At 37.6% G+C, this 15864-nt stretch overlaps 1 protein-coding gene across 1 annotated transcript in view; it reads left to right on the top strand.

Moving 5' to 3' along the window:
• Positions 1–346, top strand: part of LOC103509284 (secretory carrier-associated membrane protein 5) — a 14503-nt gene extending 14157 nt beyond the window's left edge. Inside the window, exon 9 of the mRNA XM_026823671.1 lies at positions 171–346. Within this exon, the coding sequence (XP_026679472.1) occupies positions 171–338 (168 nt within the window). The 3' untranslated portion in view covers positions 339–346. The remainder of the gene's footprint in view (positions 1–170) is intronic.
• Positions 347–15864: the final 15518 nt, after the last annotated feature.

Genomic DNA, 15864 nt, shown 5'->3' with positions numbered 1-15864 from the left:
TTTTTTTTTTTAATTTCCCGGGCACAATTCGACTGAGGCGCTTCTTGAAAATACCCGGGTATTTATAAAAATTGGGTATTTACCCGGGTAAATACCCAGGGTATTTACCCCAAAAATAAGTACCCGGGTATTTACCCATCACTATGTGTGGATCACATTTCTGTTTTCAGATTCACAACATTTACCGCAGCTCCGGCGCCTCGATGGCCAAAGCCCAGGCGGAATTCACTAACAACGTCCTGCGGTCGGAACAGATGCGCGACGCTACCAGTCAGATAGTACAGGGCGCAGTGCGAACCCAGTTTGAACAGGCCCAGCAACAGGCCCCGAGATTTTAACAATAGTTTCTAATGGCTTAAGGAAATAGAAAACAGAAGGCTCACCTCAATCCTCAGCCTTCCCAAGGCTTTATCAACCCATCTCTCTCTCTCTCTCTCTCTCTCTCTCTCTCTCTGGAACCTAATATGAAAGTTTACACAATGTTGGAATATGAGAAAATTGTTATCAACAGACGAGAGAGAGAGAGAGAGAGAGAAAGAGAGGGAGAGAGAGCAAGGATTACACGGTGCCTCGGAAAAGCTTCCTTATTTTTTTTTTCTCGAATTTCGAATTTTTTGCTCATTTTTCAGAAGATAAACCTCCCTTGGAGAACTTCTAGCTTATCTATTTTGTTCAATAAAGTTCCGGCAAAGATTACGAGTATCAAGACGTTTTGTCACTCCTCTTTGGAAGCTAATTTACAGTAGGGTAGTGGATGTGTTTCTACAGGGAGTACAGGGCCTTTGAAAAGGTGAGTTGGTATGCTCTAATAACAGACTAGAGAGGAGAGTATAATGCAGTTATAGGGCCTTAGGGCAATATAAGGCATAGGCCATAGAGTATCGAGCATCAGGTATTAGAGGGAAGCGACAACTTCAAAACGTATGGCCCTGAGAGGCCTGAGAGCCAACTCTCCGCTCCACTCTGCTTTTAGCCTACGAGAGACGTCCACAAAGGCTTAGGTAATAGGTAAGGTGTAGGCATTTTTCACCAATACTCATGACGTGACGGTGGGGTATTTTCCGAGGAGTAAAATGAACCAGATGTAGGCATGTTTTCATAATTTCATATTATGATTTGAAAGGGCAAAACAAACTAGGTAGGTACCTACTTAGTTGTCCTTCATATTTTTCAACATATCCTCCATATTCTTCAATGGTCGACACGACTGTCAGTGTGTCTCCTTTATGTGTGAATGTTCATTATGTCTGTAAGTCCCATTAGGTGTTTCTTTCTTTGCTGCCATTCTTTGCTCTGGACAGTATCCCCTATTTCTAAAGGACTTATCCTCATTATCTGGAACTCTTATTCGTCAATGGTGTCTGCCTGTCTCTCAATAGTACCCTTCAATATTCTCTGTATGCCCTTCTCTCAATATTTTTCCAACTCTCTGTGAGTGCCCATTGTCCATGGATTTTCGAAACACTCTATTCGATATTCCTTGAAAGAGAGATATAGGTATTATTATAGTTTTGTATTTTTCTCTCCCACACATCTCTCCTAGAGCAACTTTACTTTTTCAATAAAATTTTCGATATAAAAGTACTACTTGGGGTTTTAACTTTGTATTAAAAAAAGAAAAGTTTTTCTCTCTCTTTCTATCCATCTCAATCTGTCTCTATCTCACTCCCTCTCAAGCACACCGAGTCGGTCTGTCTTTCTCTGTCTCTTTCTCTCCCCCCTCTCTCTCTTTTTCTCCCTATCTCAATCTGTCTCTATTTCACTCTCTCTTACTGTATCGGTCTGTCTTTCTCTTTCTTTCTTTTTCTCTATCTCACTCTCTCTCTCTCTCAAGCACACTGAGTCGGTTTGTCTCTCTCTATCTCTCCCGCACTGTGTCGGTCTGTCTCTTTCTCATTTCAGTCAAGATGTTTATTTAATCAAGTGATATTCAATGCATACAGGGTGATGTTGGTCGTGAATATTGAAGGTTGTGTAAGCTGATCGTTTGAACGGTTTGCCCGATCAATACCTATGAAATTTAGTGAACATGTGCAATTCCCCATCCGTGGCACAAGCTCTGCTTATCCGGGTGGGTATACCATTTATATGAAAAATGTATGTTCTGAATTTTTTTTCGATCAAATATAAATGGAAACTTAAAAAAAAAAGAAAAAAAAAAAATGTGCAGCACACTAATGAAATTTTCTTTTTAGATTTTGAAGTCGTTCGGAATTTTGGGTTTACGTTTTTCCATACTTTTTACCGAACCTCTAGCTTTATTACTTTCCATTATTTTTATTACAAATTATTCTCTAGCTCTTTTTCCAAGCTGTATTTATTTATTTAATAAATTTATTTATTTTCTTTTGTTGCAGGTATGTATGTGGTGTGAGTTTCTCTCTCTCTCTCTCTCTCTCTCTCTCTCTCTCTCTCTCTCTCTCTCTCTCTCCGATGAGTTGATTTACGCTCGCTCAGTAGAACACACATAGGACACACCACACATAGTTGACCGGCCGGCCCTCGATGGACGGTTCAGTGTGGACACAGCTTACACTTTCCAAACAGTTCTCTAACTCTAAAGGTGGTAAATATCGGTATACCTACCTATGTATGTTCTTCTCTATAGGTAAGTACATAGGTGTACATATACCGTTATTTACCACCTATATCATCCTATATGTATAGGTAGGTACACCGCAAAACACTTCACACTGCTCTAAGCTCTAATGGTAATGGTGTTACATTATTACATCACCATCTTACTCACCTAATGCTCTTTCCTTTTCTTTCTTTCCTAATTCCTTTTTTTTTTCCTCCTTCTTTACCGAAATAAGTGTGAAAAGCTGAAAGTTTCCTTTCAGCTAATAAGTTCCAAGAATTGAGTTCGACTACTGTTTTGGATTTGAGTGCTGTTTTTATCTCCGCAAATCCCACCGGGCTAATTTCGAGTACATTTATAGTTATGGTTCGCTAAACTAGGATTAACCTCGATTTTCCCACACAACAAAGGTTCGTTCTCGGAACGGCTGGCATCCTCCTATCCTGTCTTCGTTCTCTTTTCGCTTTCTGGACGATAAGACCTTAACAGTCAGTTTCTTCTAAAAAAAAATCTTCAATATTTCCAGTGGATTTAGGTACTTGGACACAAAACAAAATCTTCCACCAAAAGAAAGCCTGAAAATTACGTGAACCCCTTACCTAACTACTGTTTTTTATTTTATTTTATTTTTTATTATTATTATTATTATTTTTTCCAAACAAGAAGATAAAGTTTTTTTCTAGTTAATGTTACAAATAACTTGTTTTATCACTTAAATTGTATTTAAATTTCCAAGTTTTGCTTGGAAAGGAGCGGGGGTGAAATCCCCGAAAAAAGTAAATTCATTAAAAAAAGAAGAAACTTTGTTATCAAAACCTGGCAAAACTTGGCGGGGCCCCCTAAGGTTTTTTTATGATTTACAAAAAAAAAAATGGGAAAAAATATCATACACCCCATTTTTATCAAGGCGTACTGCTGTTTCTTTGCCAACGGGGAAAAATGGAAAATGGAGAGTGAAAAGGAGAGGAGAAGAAGAAAAAAAAGGAACAAGCATTTTAACTTAATTATGTATGAAAATTTCGTAGGCTCCCAGAGCCAAATCCTTACAGAGGGAAATAATAATAAAAATTTAAGAGTTGAAATTTTAATTTTTATATCAACATTAAAATTTCCCCCTTCGGATCCCCTTTTGCATGCTTATACGAAAGGTTTTCAAAGCTCGATTAACTCTTGGAAATCTTATATGTTGAATGTGATTTCACATTCCTTTTTGTTCGAATTTCCTTCTCCTTCTCCTCTTTCTTTCTTTCTTTGGGATCGCTTGTTAAAAAGCTCACTTCAATTCAAATTTCATTCCCTGCTTGTTTTCGAATGACAGTTTACAAAAGGAAAAGCAAAGAAAAGAGCTGAGACGTGCTCTACAAATGCCTCTATGTTTGGAATAAGCAGAGAGATGTAAAACAGGAAAATAATATCGAGAGTCTATTTCTCATTTTCAAGAATAAAGAATACCTATGTTGTATATTCAATTTCCAAGAAACAAGCTCCAATAGCTTCAATTGACATGAAAGCACTCTTCCTCAAGGGAAAATACTTCAGTAGGTACTGTAAATCGTGAAGCATGAAGGGAAATTATCTGTCTGAAGAAAAAATCCCACAGGAGACAGACTCGGAGAGAAATTTTGCGAAAAGCTAAGCAGACTCGAAGCTCTTAAGTAAGTCGAAAATTCTTGGAAAGCAATTTTCTTAATAAAAGAGATATGAAACAATTTCCAAGCATTGCAAATACCTAAGGGGATCTTGGAGCTTGAAAAGTGGCAAAATATGTAATCAAGGTCGTAGTGAAAAAATTTTGCGAAAAGCTAAGCAGACTCGAAGCTCTTAAGTAAGTCGAAAATTCTTGGAAAGCAATTTTCTTAATAAAAGAGATATGAAAGTTTTTCCAAGCATTGCAAATACCTAAGGGGATCTTGGAGCTTGAAAAGTGGCGAAATATGTAATCAAGGTCGTAATGAAATAATTTACACCCTACAGTTATGTTAATACCAATATGAGGAGTTTTCGTGGAAGAAACTTACTGAGCCAGCCTAGTTTGCTTGGAGGGTATAGCGCGTCTGCAAGCTCTAGGACGCGGGTTCGATTTCCGCTAGAGCCGGATTTTACCCTAAACAGATTCGTTTGTTCTCGGAACGGCTGACTTTCTCCTATCCTGTCTTCATTCTATCTTCGCTTTCGGCACCATAAGACCTTGTACCTGTAGCAGTTACGGTTCCTTCTATCAGACATCTTGAAAAAGAAAAAAAAACTGGGGGCAGTTATTACAGTTCCCTCTATCTCTTGAAAAAATAGGGATATTATTAAATTATTATCGACTTGGAGGGAAATTTTTTGCCATTTTTGACGACATAATTCTCAAGAGTCCATAGAATTCAGGGTGTTTCACTCGTCCAGTTTTGAAACTACGAGTGCAGTATCACAATTTTTTGACAGGTCATATTAATTTCATGACTTCTTGTAATCCCTCTGTTTTTTTGGACAAATATTATGAGTCACCCTATTTGTATAATATTGAAAATTCTCCAAAGTTGTAGGTACTTTTCCGAAAATTCTCTTCTTCAAATATTGCTTCTATTTTCTTATTTAGTTCTTATTATATATCATCTTCTTTCTTCATCTTATCATCTTTTAAACATGAAGCTGATTGGTGGAATGTTCCGGGTAGCTCAAATGGCGAATAACTTGTAGATAATATGAGGTTCTTTATGTCTTCGATCAACTGGGTTAAACTACGAAGAGTCTACAGGGCACTGTAGGAGTGTAGGGCAGGTAATAACACACTGGATCCCAAATATTTACCTTTCAATCTTTTATTTCTAACTGGAGCTGGAACTCACAACACATACATACCTGCAACAAAACAAGAAAATAAATAAATTTATTAAATAAATACAGCTTGGAACAAGAGCTAGAGAATAATTTGTAATAAAAAATAATGGAAAGTAATAAAGCTAGAGGTTCAGTAAAAAGTAGGTAGGTACATATGGAAAAACGTAAACCCAAAATTCCGAACGACTTCAAAATCTAAAAAGAAAATTTCATTAGTGTGCTGCATCACAATTGCACATGTTCACTACTGTTATTAGAGCATACCAACTCACCTTTTCAAAGGCCCTGTACTCCCTGTAGAAACACATTACGTTACGTACGTAACGTACAGACCATGGGCTAAAAACCACTTTTTTGGAATCAGGGGACCCCAAAACGGATATTTCCACCCATTTCTCGATTTTGAAAATTTGGACCGATTGCAATACTTTCTCATTACCTTGTATAGGTTCCCTATACGTAAAGGTAATAGAAAGTAAAAATGTACATGTACGAAGAAGTAACTACTTGAATAAGTTCATGATAAAAAAATGGAATGAAAATATCTAAATTTGAAAATAGGTATAAGTACCTAAGCTGATATTGAAAAATAGTGATAACAAAATGCGTAGATAGGTACCTATTCGATCTATTTGAGCCAGCCAGCCATTCCATCAGGAGGATGAAGATCAAATGGTTCAACCACCAGATGCATTGTTCAACTTTAGGCCAAACCTGTACTCATGAGGACCTGTCAATGGCTAATGCAAAGGCTTCACTGGAAGCCCAGAATCTAAAGGTGTGTTGGCGTGGACTCAGAAAAGGAAGTAAATACTTCAGTCCAAAAAGGAAACGTTACATGTAGTTAGTTTGCCTAAAAGTCTGTTTGTTTCAACATAACTTCCGAAAAGTAAGTCCGATTTTTATGAAATTCGTTCGACATGTTCAACTCATAAAGGAAATTTTATCATTATGATATGAGCCAGCCATTCCATCAGGAGGATGAAGATCAAATGGTTCAACCACCAGATGCATTGTTCAACTTTAGGCCAAACCTGTACTCATGAGAACCTGTCAATGGCTAATGCAAATGCTTCACTGGAAGCCCAGAATCTAAAGGTGTGTTGGCGTGGACTCAGAAAGGTAAGTAAATACTTCAGTCCAAAAAGGAAACGTTACATTTAGTTAGTTTGCCTGAAAGTCTGTTTGTTTCAACATAACTTCCGAAAGGTAAGTCCAATTTTTATGAAATTTGTTCGACATGGTCAACTCATAAAGGAAATTTTCTCATTATGATATAAGAATCTAAAGGTGTGTTGGCGTGGACTCAGAAAGGTAAGTAAATACTTCAGTCCAAAAAGGAAACGTTACATTTAGTTAGTTTGCCTAAAAGTCTATTTGTTTCAACATAACTTCCGAAAGGTAGGTAAGTCCGATTTGTATGAAATTCGTTCGACATGTTCAACTCATAAAGGAAATTTTCTCATTATGATATGTTGAGTCCGATCATATCATTCTTATCGAAAACTGGTGGAAGAGTGAATCCGTGTACTCTGAAGAGGTAAGAAGATGGTGGAAAATAATATCAGCCGAAGAATATATTCAAGAAAGAAACAACACAAGCACATACTGATAGGTATCAACAATGTGCTGGGTTTCCTCAATACTGCTAACCATTTTGTGATCAAAACTAAGAAATTGAAAACTGAAGGGAAACTGAAACTGCTATTGAAATTGAAACACAAGTCTATGCAGAATAAGCAGATGTTAGAAAAGAATACAATATCAAGTATACAATATCCGGGGTCTACAATACATATCATATTTGAAGTCTGAGAATTCGAAATTGAAACACAACAAGTCTATGCAGAATAAGCAGATGTTAGAAAAGAATACAATATCAAGTATACAATATCCGGGGTCTACAATATCATATTTGAAGTCTGAGAATTCTCGGAGAACGTTCCAGCATGGCCTTCGAGCATGCTTTAAGGTTAACAAACAGACAGATCATCTGCAAACAATGAATCAACTACAAACAACAATGTATTAGAGAAAAATAGAGAATATCAAGTAATTTTTTTCACATTCAATCCTCAATACTGCTAACCATTTTGTGATCAAAACTAAGAAATTGAAAACTGAAGGGAAACTGAAACTGCTATTGAAATTGAAAAAAAAGAACATTTTACGCAAAATGAGATATAATTACTAATTACCCCAGAATTAAGAACCCCTGGGCCAGAAGAAACTCATCCTGTGTAGGAATACAAACCCTCTAGAATCGAGATATATGTATTATACAGTCGAACTTGTCTAAGTGGGAATCCAAGGGACTGACAATTTTTTCCCACTTATCCAGGTTTCCCAGTTAAAAAGTTTCCCACTTAGACCCCACCGTCACGTCATGAGTATTGGTGAAAAATGCCTACACCTTACCTATTACCTAAGCCTTTGTGGACGTCTCTCGTAGGCTAAAAGCAGAGTGGAGCGGAGAGTTGGCTCTCAGGCCTCTCAGGGCCATACGTTTTGAAGTTATCGCTTCCCTCTAATACCTGCTCGATACTCTATGGCCTATGCCCTATATTGCCCTAAGGCCCTATACTCTCCTCTCCAGTCTGTTATTAGAGCATACTTTGCCCTAAGGCCCTATAACTGCATTATACTCTCCTCTCCAGTCTGTTATTAGAGCATACCAACTCACCTTTTCAAAGGCCCTGTACTCCCTGTAGAAACACACCCCGCAACTTCTCAACTGTAAGTCAGAGAGTGCTAAAAGTAGCACCATTCGATTCCGCGTGAAAAATCACATGGGATTGACTATTCACATGCTTATTTGGTAACGGTTCACGAATAAAAGGGAAATTTGTCGACACAGGGAAGTATCGAACCCGCAACTTCTCAACCCCAAGTCAGACAGTACTAAAAGTAGCACCATTCGATTCGGCGTGAAAAATCACATTGATTACAATATTCACATCCACTGAGAATTCTCGGAGAACGTTCCAGCATGGCCTTTGAGCATGCTTTAAGGTTAACAAACAGACAGATCATCTGCAAACAATGAATCAGAACTACAAACAACAATGTATTAGAGAAAAATAGAGAATATCAAGTAATTTTTTTCACATTCAATACCTAATAGAGTGGTAATAGACTATCCCAAAGCATTTGATAGTCTAGCTCTATACTATATCAAAGAAGTATTTGGAAAGGTTTTAAAATGATCCAAGTTGAAGATACCTAATATCACTTATTACAAGTTATTACCTACTCGCATAGACTATCCCAAAGCATTTGATAGTCTAGCTCTATACTATATCAAAGAAGTATTTGGAAAGGTTTTAAAATGATCCAAGTTGAAGACACCTAATATCACTTATTACAAGTTATTACCTACTCGGACAGTACAAAAGTGACTGATGTTAATTATTCCGTCAGCTATCATTCCTATAAAGAAAGCGCACCATTTTTTCCCTTAGCTTTTCTAGTGGTCATTACCCACTCGAAGTTGTCAATGGGCACTCACAGAGAGTTGGAAAAATATTGAGAGAAGGGCATACAGAGAATATTGAATATTGAAGGGTACTATTGAGAGACAGGATAAGTCCTTTAGAAATAGGGGATAATGCCCAGACTAATTTCCACTCGAGTTACAACTCGAGTTGAAAAATAATCGAGTAGAAAATAATCGAGTTGAAAAATCTCACTCGAGTCCCATCACTACTGCAAGCTCTAGAACGCGGGTTCGATTTCCGCTGGAGCCGGATTTTACCCTAAACAGATTCGTTTGTTCTCGGAACGGCTGAGTTTCTCCTATCCTGTCTTTATTCTATCTTTGCTTTCGGCACCATAAGACCTTGTACCTGTAGCAGTTACGGTTCCTTCTATCAGACATCTTGAAAAAGAAAAAAAAAGTTCAATAAAAGTTAGTAATCTAGAGCAGGCTTAACGACCAGTTGTGATTGTTCAAATTTTCGAATGAAATTTCAAAGTTTTTTTTTTCAGTTCAATAGGTGCCCATTGACTTGTGACGCAGACTTGCTGAGAACTGGATTATTTAGGCGAGGAGATCCTAGAAGAAATCAGTATGAACACTAAACTAGTTTGATAAATAGTTTTTAAAATTTCAGTATAACATACTCGTAGTCATGAGATTCTCCACATTGATTTGAGAAGAACAGGAAATATTGGATGAGGAATACATAGAGTGGAAACGAGACTTCAAGTGGTAATATGTAAGTATACTGAATATGCCTTCAGCTCTGCACTTTCATGTAATGAACATGAACCATCTGAAATATATCATACGGTTGGATGGAGGTAAAGTCGTTCAGGGAGACAAAATCGATTCTTAATTTGACTCATCGAAAGATAAGATAAATTATTTATTAATGGCGAGTATTGTGCTGTTTGGTGCCCCTTATACCGGCATCGGCAGCCCAAAGCAATCACCCTAGTTAGGGCTGATTGAGAAACTGAAGAAAAACACCGACCCCGTCTGTACACGGGAAAAGGCGAAGAAAAAGAAGATTGTGATACAAAGTAAAGTAAATGAGGTATGAACAATGAATCTTCTTAATTATTCCGTCAGCTATCATTCCTATAAAGAAAGCGCACCATTTTTTCCCTTAGCTTTTCTAGTGGTCATTACCCACTCGAAGTTATACCTCTAATAACCACTAGAAACATTGTGGAAAGTGTTAATGGAGTCTACAATGGAAATGGGAGTCCAGACATTGTTCTATTAATGATGAGAAGATATGTACGTGGATGTGGAGAGAGTTTACAGAGATGGTGGAGATGGGATGGAGGTGTTATGGAGAGATGGAGGAATGGAGATGGAAATATGACACTGACACTCTAGCCAGAGAAATGCAATGTCGTTAAGAGGCACATAAAAATGATATCTCGCCATACTCTCCTAGTGGCTGGAAAAGGGATCAACTCTCTGAAAGCTTCCCCAGGAACATTAGCGAAATTACTCCTAATCCTCTTATGAACGAAGACGCTTGATCTGATGATTTTCATCTGACAACACTGATAGATTTGGGTGAGGGTCTCATTCAGATTGAGCATTGAGACTCATCTGCAGATTACTGTTGAAATGTTTGTTGACCTTGGAGGATGCTGTGTCTAATGTCTAAACAGTAACAAACATACCAACACGCTAATTGCTAAGATCAACTCTCTGAAAGCTTCCCCAGGAACATTAGCGAAATTACTCCTAATCCTCTTATGAACGAAGACGCTTGATCTGATGATTTTCTTCTGACAACACTGATAGATTTGGGTGAGGATCTAATCCAGATTGAGACTCATCTGCAGATTAATGTTGAAATGTTTGTTGACCTTGGAGGATGCTGTGTCTAATGTCTAAACAGTAACAAACATATCAACACGCTAATTGCTATACCTGAAGACGCGAGCCGAAATCAGTTCGTTGAAGTACAAAATGACCTCACATTTTATAGTCAAGTCCTGACTTGGTCCAAAATAAGCACAATTTTGCCGTATTATTGGACTTCATTAATATCGGCTTTTCTAAGCCCCAAAGTCAGTTAACTTATTGTAGAAGACGTCCAAGATGCTTTTGTCAGTCTGTGAAGAAAGTAAAGGAGCAAAAATATAAATGCCTCGAATTCTTTTTCCTTTATTTTTCTCTTCTGAATGGGGGAGAAAAAAATAAAAATATTATGAGACACAAAACTGAAGCAGATAGGAGAGAATATACTTTTAAAAATTTACGTCCTAGGAAAGTAAATTGATATCTTTATATCACTTTGTTTCTCACTCCTCTTTTTTTCCTTCTTGTTTTTCTTCTCCCCCTCCTCCTTCTTCTCTTCGTTCTTCCTCTCCCTGAACCTCCTTCTCCTTCACATCATCTTTCTCTTTCGATTCACTTCTCTATATCTCCCTTCTTCTGGATTTCTCTTCATGAACTTTTCCTCCTTCTTCTCTTCGTTCTTCCTCTCCCTGAACCTCCTTCTCCTTCACATCATCTTTCTCTTTCGATTCACTTCTCTATATCTCCTTTCTTTTGGATTTCTCTCCATGAACTTCGTCCATATACTTCTCTCTTTCTGAAGGGTGTGTTTCTTTTTCGACTTTTTTTTATGTGCCTCCCTTGCTGAGTTATGTACTGTCAGGGTTTTTAGGGTTAGTGCGAATATGTTCGATTGAACCGTACGTTTTTCTAACCTAAACACTTTATGAAATTGCTGGGGTGTAAGGAATTTCGGATAAGGGATGGGGGAAATGTGACTTGTATGATTGTACCTCATGTTTCTAACCTAAACACTTTATGAAATTGCTGGGGTGTAAGGAATTTCGGATAAAGGATGGGGGAAATGTGACTTGTACGATTGTACCTTGTACCTCATATGGAGACGGTTTTGTAACTTATTTTACCTTAAGAGGATACATTTTTAAGGTCACCTCAGCAGAAAGAAAGAAGTATTGGATAGGAGTCAGATTAGACCAGGATAGCTGTTTCGAATTTATTCCTTTCTTAGATCAGTCTCAAGTCAAAATTGACCAATGACCAATCAAATGCCTTGAGACTATGCTTAGCACGAACTTAAGAGCCAGCATTTTCTTGACCAATGACCAATCAAATGCCTTGAGACTATGCTTAGCACGAACTTAAGAGCCAGCATTTTGTTCATAAATATGGGTGTCAGAGTCAGATCAGACCATGATAGCTGTTTCGAACTTGTTCCTCGTCAGTCCACCACAGGACCTCAGATCCTTGAGGTGACGGAGGTTTTACCTTCCATTTGCTTGGCGACAAGCTACCTGTATGGTCTTCTAACATTAACCTCTCCCAGCCTGAATGGAGCCGGGGAAATCCAGCATCTCGCGCTTGCCAGACAGTCCGGTCACCCATTACCTCATTACCAACCACGCACAATCGGCACATCGTTGCTTATCTTCAGTGATCCACTAGAACTGGTGCTTTCAACGGGAAATTTTTTGCCATTTTTGACGACATAATTCTCAAGAGTCCATAGAATTCAGGGTGTTTCACTCGTCCAGTTTTGAAACTACGAGTACAGTAGGTATCACAATTTTTTGACAGGTCATATTTCATGACTTCTTGTAATCCAATCCCTCTGTTTTTTGGACGAATATTATGAGTCACCCTATTTGTATAATGTTGAAAATTCTCCAAAGTTGTACTTTTCCGAAAATTCTCTTCTTCAAATATTGCTTCTATTTTCTTATTTAGTTCTTATTATATCATCTTCTTTCTTCATCTTGTCATCTTTTAAACATGAAGCTGATTGGTGGAATGTTCCGGGTAGCTCAAATGGCGAATAACTTGTAAATAATATGAGGTTCTTTATGTCTTCGATCAACTGGGCACTGTAGGAGTGTAGGGCAGGTAATAAGACACTGGATTCCAAATATTCACCTTTCAATCTTTTATTTCTAACTGGAGCTGGAACTCACACCACATACATACCTGCAACAAAAGAAAATAAATAAATTTATTAAATAAATAAATACAGCTTGGAAAAAGAGCTAGAGAATAATTTGTAATAAAAATAATGGAAAGTAATAAAGCTAGAGGTTCGGTAAAAAGTATGGAAAAACGTAAACCCAAAATTCCGAACGACTTCAAAATCTAAAAAGAAAATTTCATTAGTGTGCTGCACATTTTTTTTTTTTCTTTTTTTTTTAAGTTTCCATTTATATTTGATCGACAAAAAATTCAGAACATACATTTTTCATATAAATGGTATACCCACCCGGATAAGCAGAGCTTGTGCCACGGATGGGGAATTGCACATGTTCACTAAATTTCATAGGTATTGATCGGGCAAACCGTTCAAACGATCAGCTTACACAACCTTCAATAAGACCATCACAGGACCTCAGATCCTTGAAGAGACGAAGGGTTTACCTTCCATTTGTTTGGCGACACGCTAACTATCTCATCTTCTCACATTAACCTCACCCAATCCGAGCGGAGCCGGGGAAATCCAGAAGCTCGCGATTGCCAGATACCCATTATTACCCATTACCAACCGGTCACCCATTACCAACCACGCACAACCGACACATCGTTGCTTATCTTCAGTGATCCACTAGAACTGGTACATTCAACTTGCTATCCCTGCTGCGCTGGATCGAATATGATATCATCAATTTGAAATTGGACCCAAGTCATCTTGAGCTGCAGAAGCAGGGAGGGATGAGGGAGAAACTCATTTCCCATTTTCTTTTGAAATTTAATACCAAGAAGATGGAATGCAGGAAGGCAAATAAATAAGCTTTAGATCCCGACTGAAGGAAAACTATAGCATAATAGATAAGAAAACAATACGCTATTGTCTATTGTCCAACCATAGTCAGGGCCGGACTTGTAGTTTAAGCTTTAGATCCCGACTGAAGGAAAACTATAGCATAATAGATAAGAAAACAATACGCTATTGTTCAACCATAAGTCAGGGCCGGACTTGTAGTTCGGCTAGTATTGAATCGTGATAGGCGGGGCCGGAATAGGTACCTACTGGTTGCTCCATTGTCCAAGTTCTTGGTAAGTAAGTAGATATATTAGTTTTTGCACTACTTTTTTATTTATTTTTTTATGAACCTTTATTTATTATAACATGGAGTGACGGTAAGGAAGGATCTAACGAAAGATTCCTTCATTGTGTTTGTGTCTCATCTCTCTCTCTCACTCTCTCTCCCTCTCCCTCTCTTCCGTTTAGCATTAAGACTACGTAATGGTTAGGAGTAGGACTGAGTAGCTTACTCGTAAGGTGAAAGAAGGGAGAGATTAGAAAGCTGCACATTTCCACCGCACTTTAAATTTTATATTCGAGTGAAGTGCACCAGTTTGTCAAGAAGATAATTTGATACTTCATAGATACAAGCGTGCTCGTTATCAGAATCGTAGCTACGTTATCATACAAGGGGTCACAAAGTTAGGCAAATTTGATACTTCATAAATACATTTCGCCATAAATACATCTTTAATTTTAATATCTATCTAAAACCTAGGAGTAAATTTTGCTCAACAAGCGGACTCCCGGCAAAATTTCTTCAGCAGTTCAATGTTGTCATGTTGTCATCGTGGCCTTTATTTTTATAACTTTTAACGCACCTCCAATCCCAGTAACCACACCACTGGTACATATTATAATCTAACTGAATACAGGAGCTGACTCAAGTAGGGGAAATAAAGAGACCATAAGAATCAGCATTCCCCCTCCCCTCCGACTCTTTTGTTCATGCTGAAGGAGAAATAAAAAAGGAAGCAATTATTTCCTAAATACTCGAGCAAGCTTGAGTCTGAACAATCTACATCGTTAAGTCAGCACAAGATCTGTTAGGTTTCTGCTAGGAAGAGCATTCAGCGCAGATTATATTTTTTGCATCAGAATGTCTCTTTTTTTATTCATCCTTTTGAAGACGATGTTGCACAGACGGAGAAAAACTAGATGAGGTCGGGCTAGGTCAGGAGAAAGAGGAAGAAGAGTACAAAGAGAAAATTATGACAAAAAGGCTCTGGAAGAGAGCTGGTTAAAACCTGGAAATCACTTGGTTCGTTCAATGTATGTTTTGTAAAACCTGAGAAGAAGAAGAAGAAGAAGAAGCATTCAGCGCAGATTATATTTTTTGCATCAGAATGTCTCTTTTTTTATTCATCCTTTTGAAGACGATGTTGCACAGACGGAGAAAAAATAGATGAGGTCGGGTCAGGTCAGGAGAAAGAGGAAGAAGAGTACAAAGAGAAAATGATGACAAAAAGGCTCTGGAAGAGAGCTGGTTAAAACCTGGAAATCACTTGGTTCGTTCATGTATGTTTTGTAAAACCTGAGAAGAAGAAGAAGGAGGAGAAAAAGAAAAAATCGTTTGCTAAAAAAAAAAAAACAGTTGATACATCTTTCCTTCTTGTATGTATCTTGCTCGTATTCTTTGCTTAAGAAAACATAATTTTTCCTTCATTCAAACAAAATTACAAAATATAGGTACCTTTCCTTCTTGTATGTATCTTGCTCGTATTCTTTGCTTAAGAAAACATAATTTTTCCTTCATTCAAACAAAATTACAAAATATAGGTAGGTACTTAGGTGAAAACACATAAGACACAGGTGACGTACAAAACTTAACAAATTACAAACACATAATTGTTGTTCATATGCGACACAAGTTAACAAGTAGTACGTATGTAGCTATACAACATAACATGTGTTAGCTATTCTAAAGGGAAATGGTGCTCACAATTAAGCTTTAGATCCCGACTGAAGGAAAACTATAGCATAATAGATAAGAAAACAATACGCTATTGTTCAACCATAAGTCAGGGCCGGACGTCTAGTGTTGAATCGTGATAGGCGGGGCCGGAATAGGTACTGGTTGCTCCATTGTCCAAGTTCTAGGTAAGTAAGTAGATATATTAGTTTTTGCACTACTTTTTTTATTTATTTTTTATGAACCTTTATTTATTATAACATGGAGTGACG

This window comes from Diaphorina citri, unplaced genomic scaffold, assembly GCF_000475195.1.
Source record: "Diaphorina citri unplaced genomic scaffold, Diaci psyllid genome assembly version 1.1 scaffold482, whole genome shotgun sequence".
Classification (NCBI taxonomy): Eukaryota; Metazoa; Arthropoda; class Insecta; order Hemiptera; family Psyllidae; genus Diaphorina; species Diaphorina citri.
Note: the sequence above shows the minus strand (reverse complement) of the source record. Positions and strands in the feature narration are given on the sequence as shown.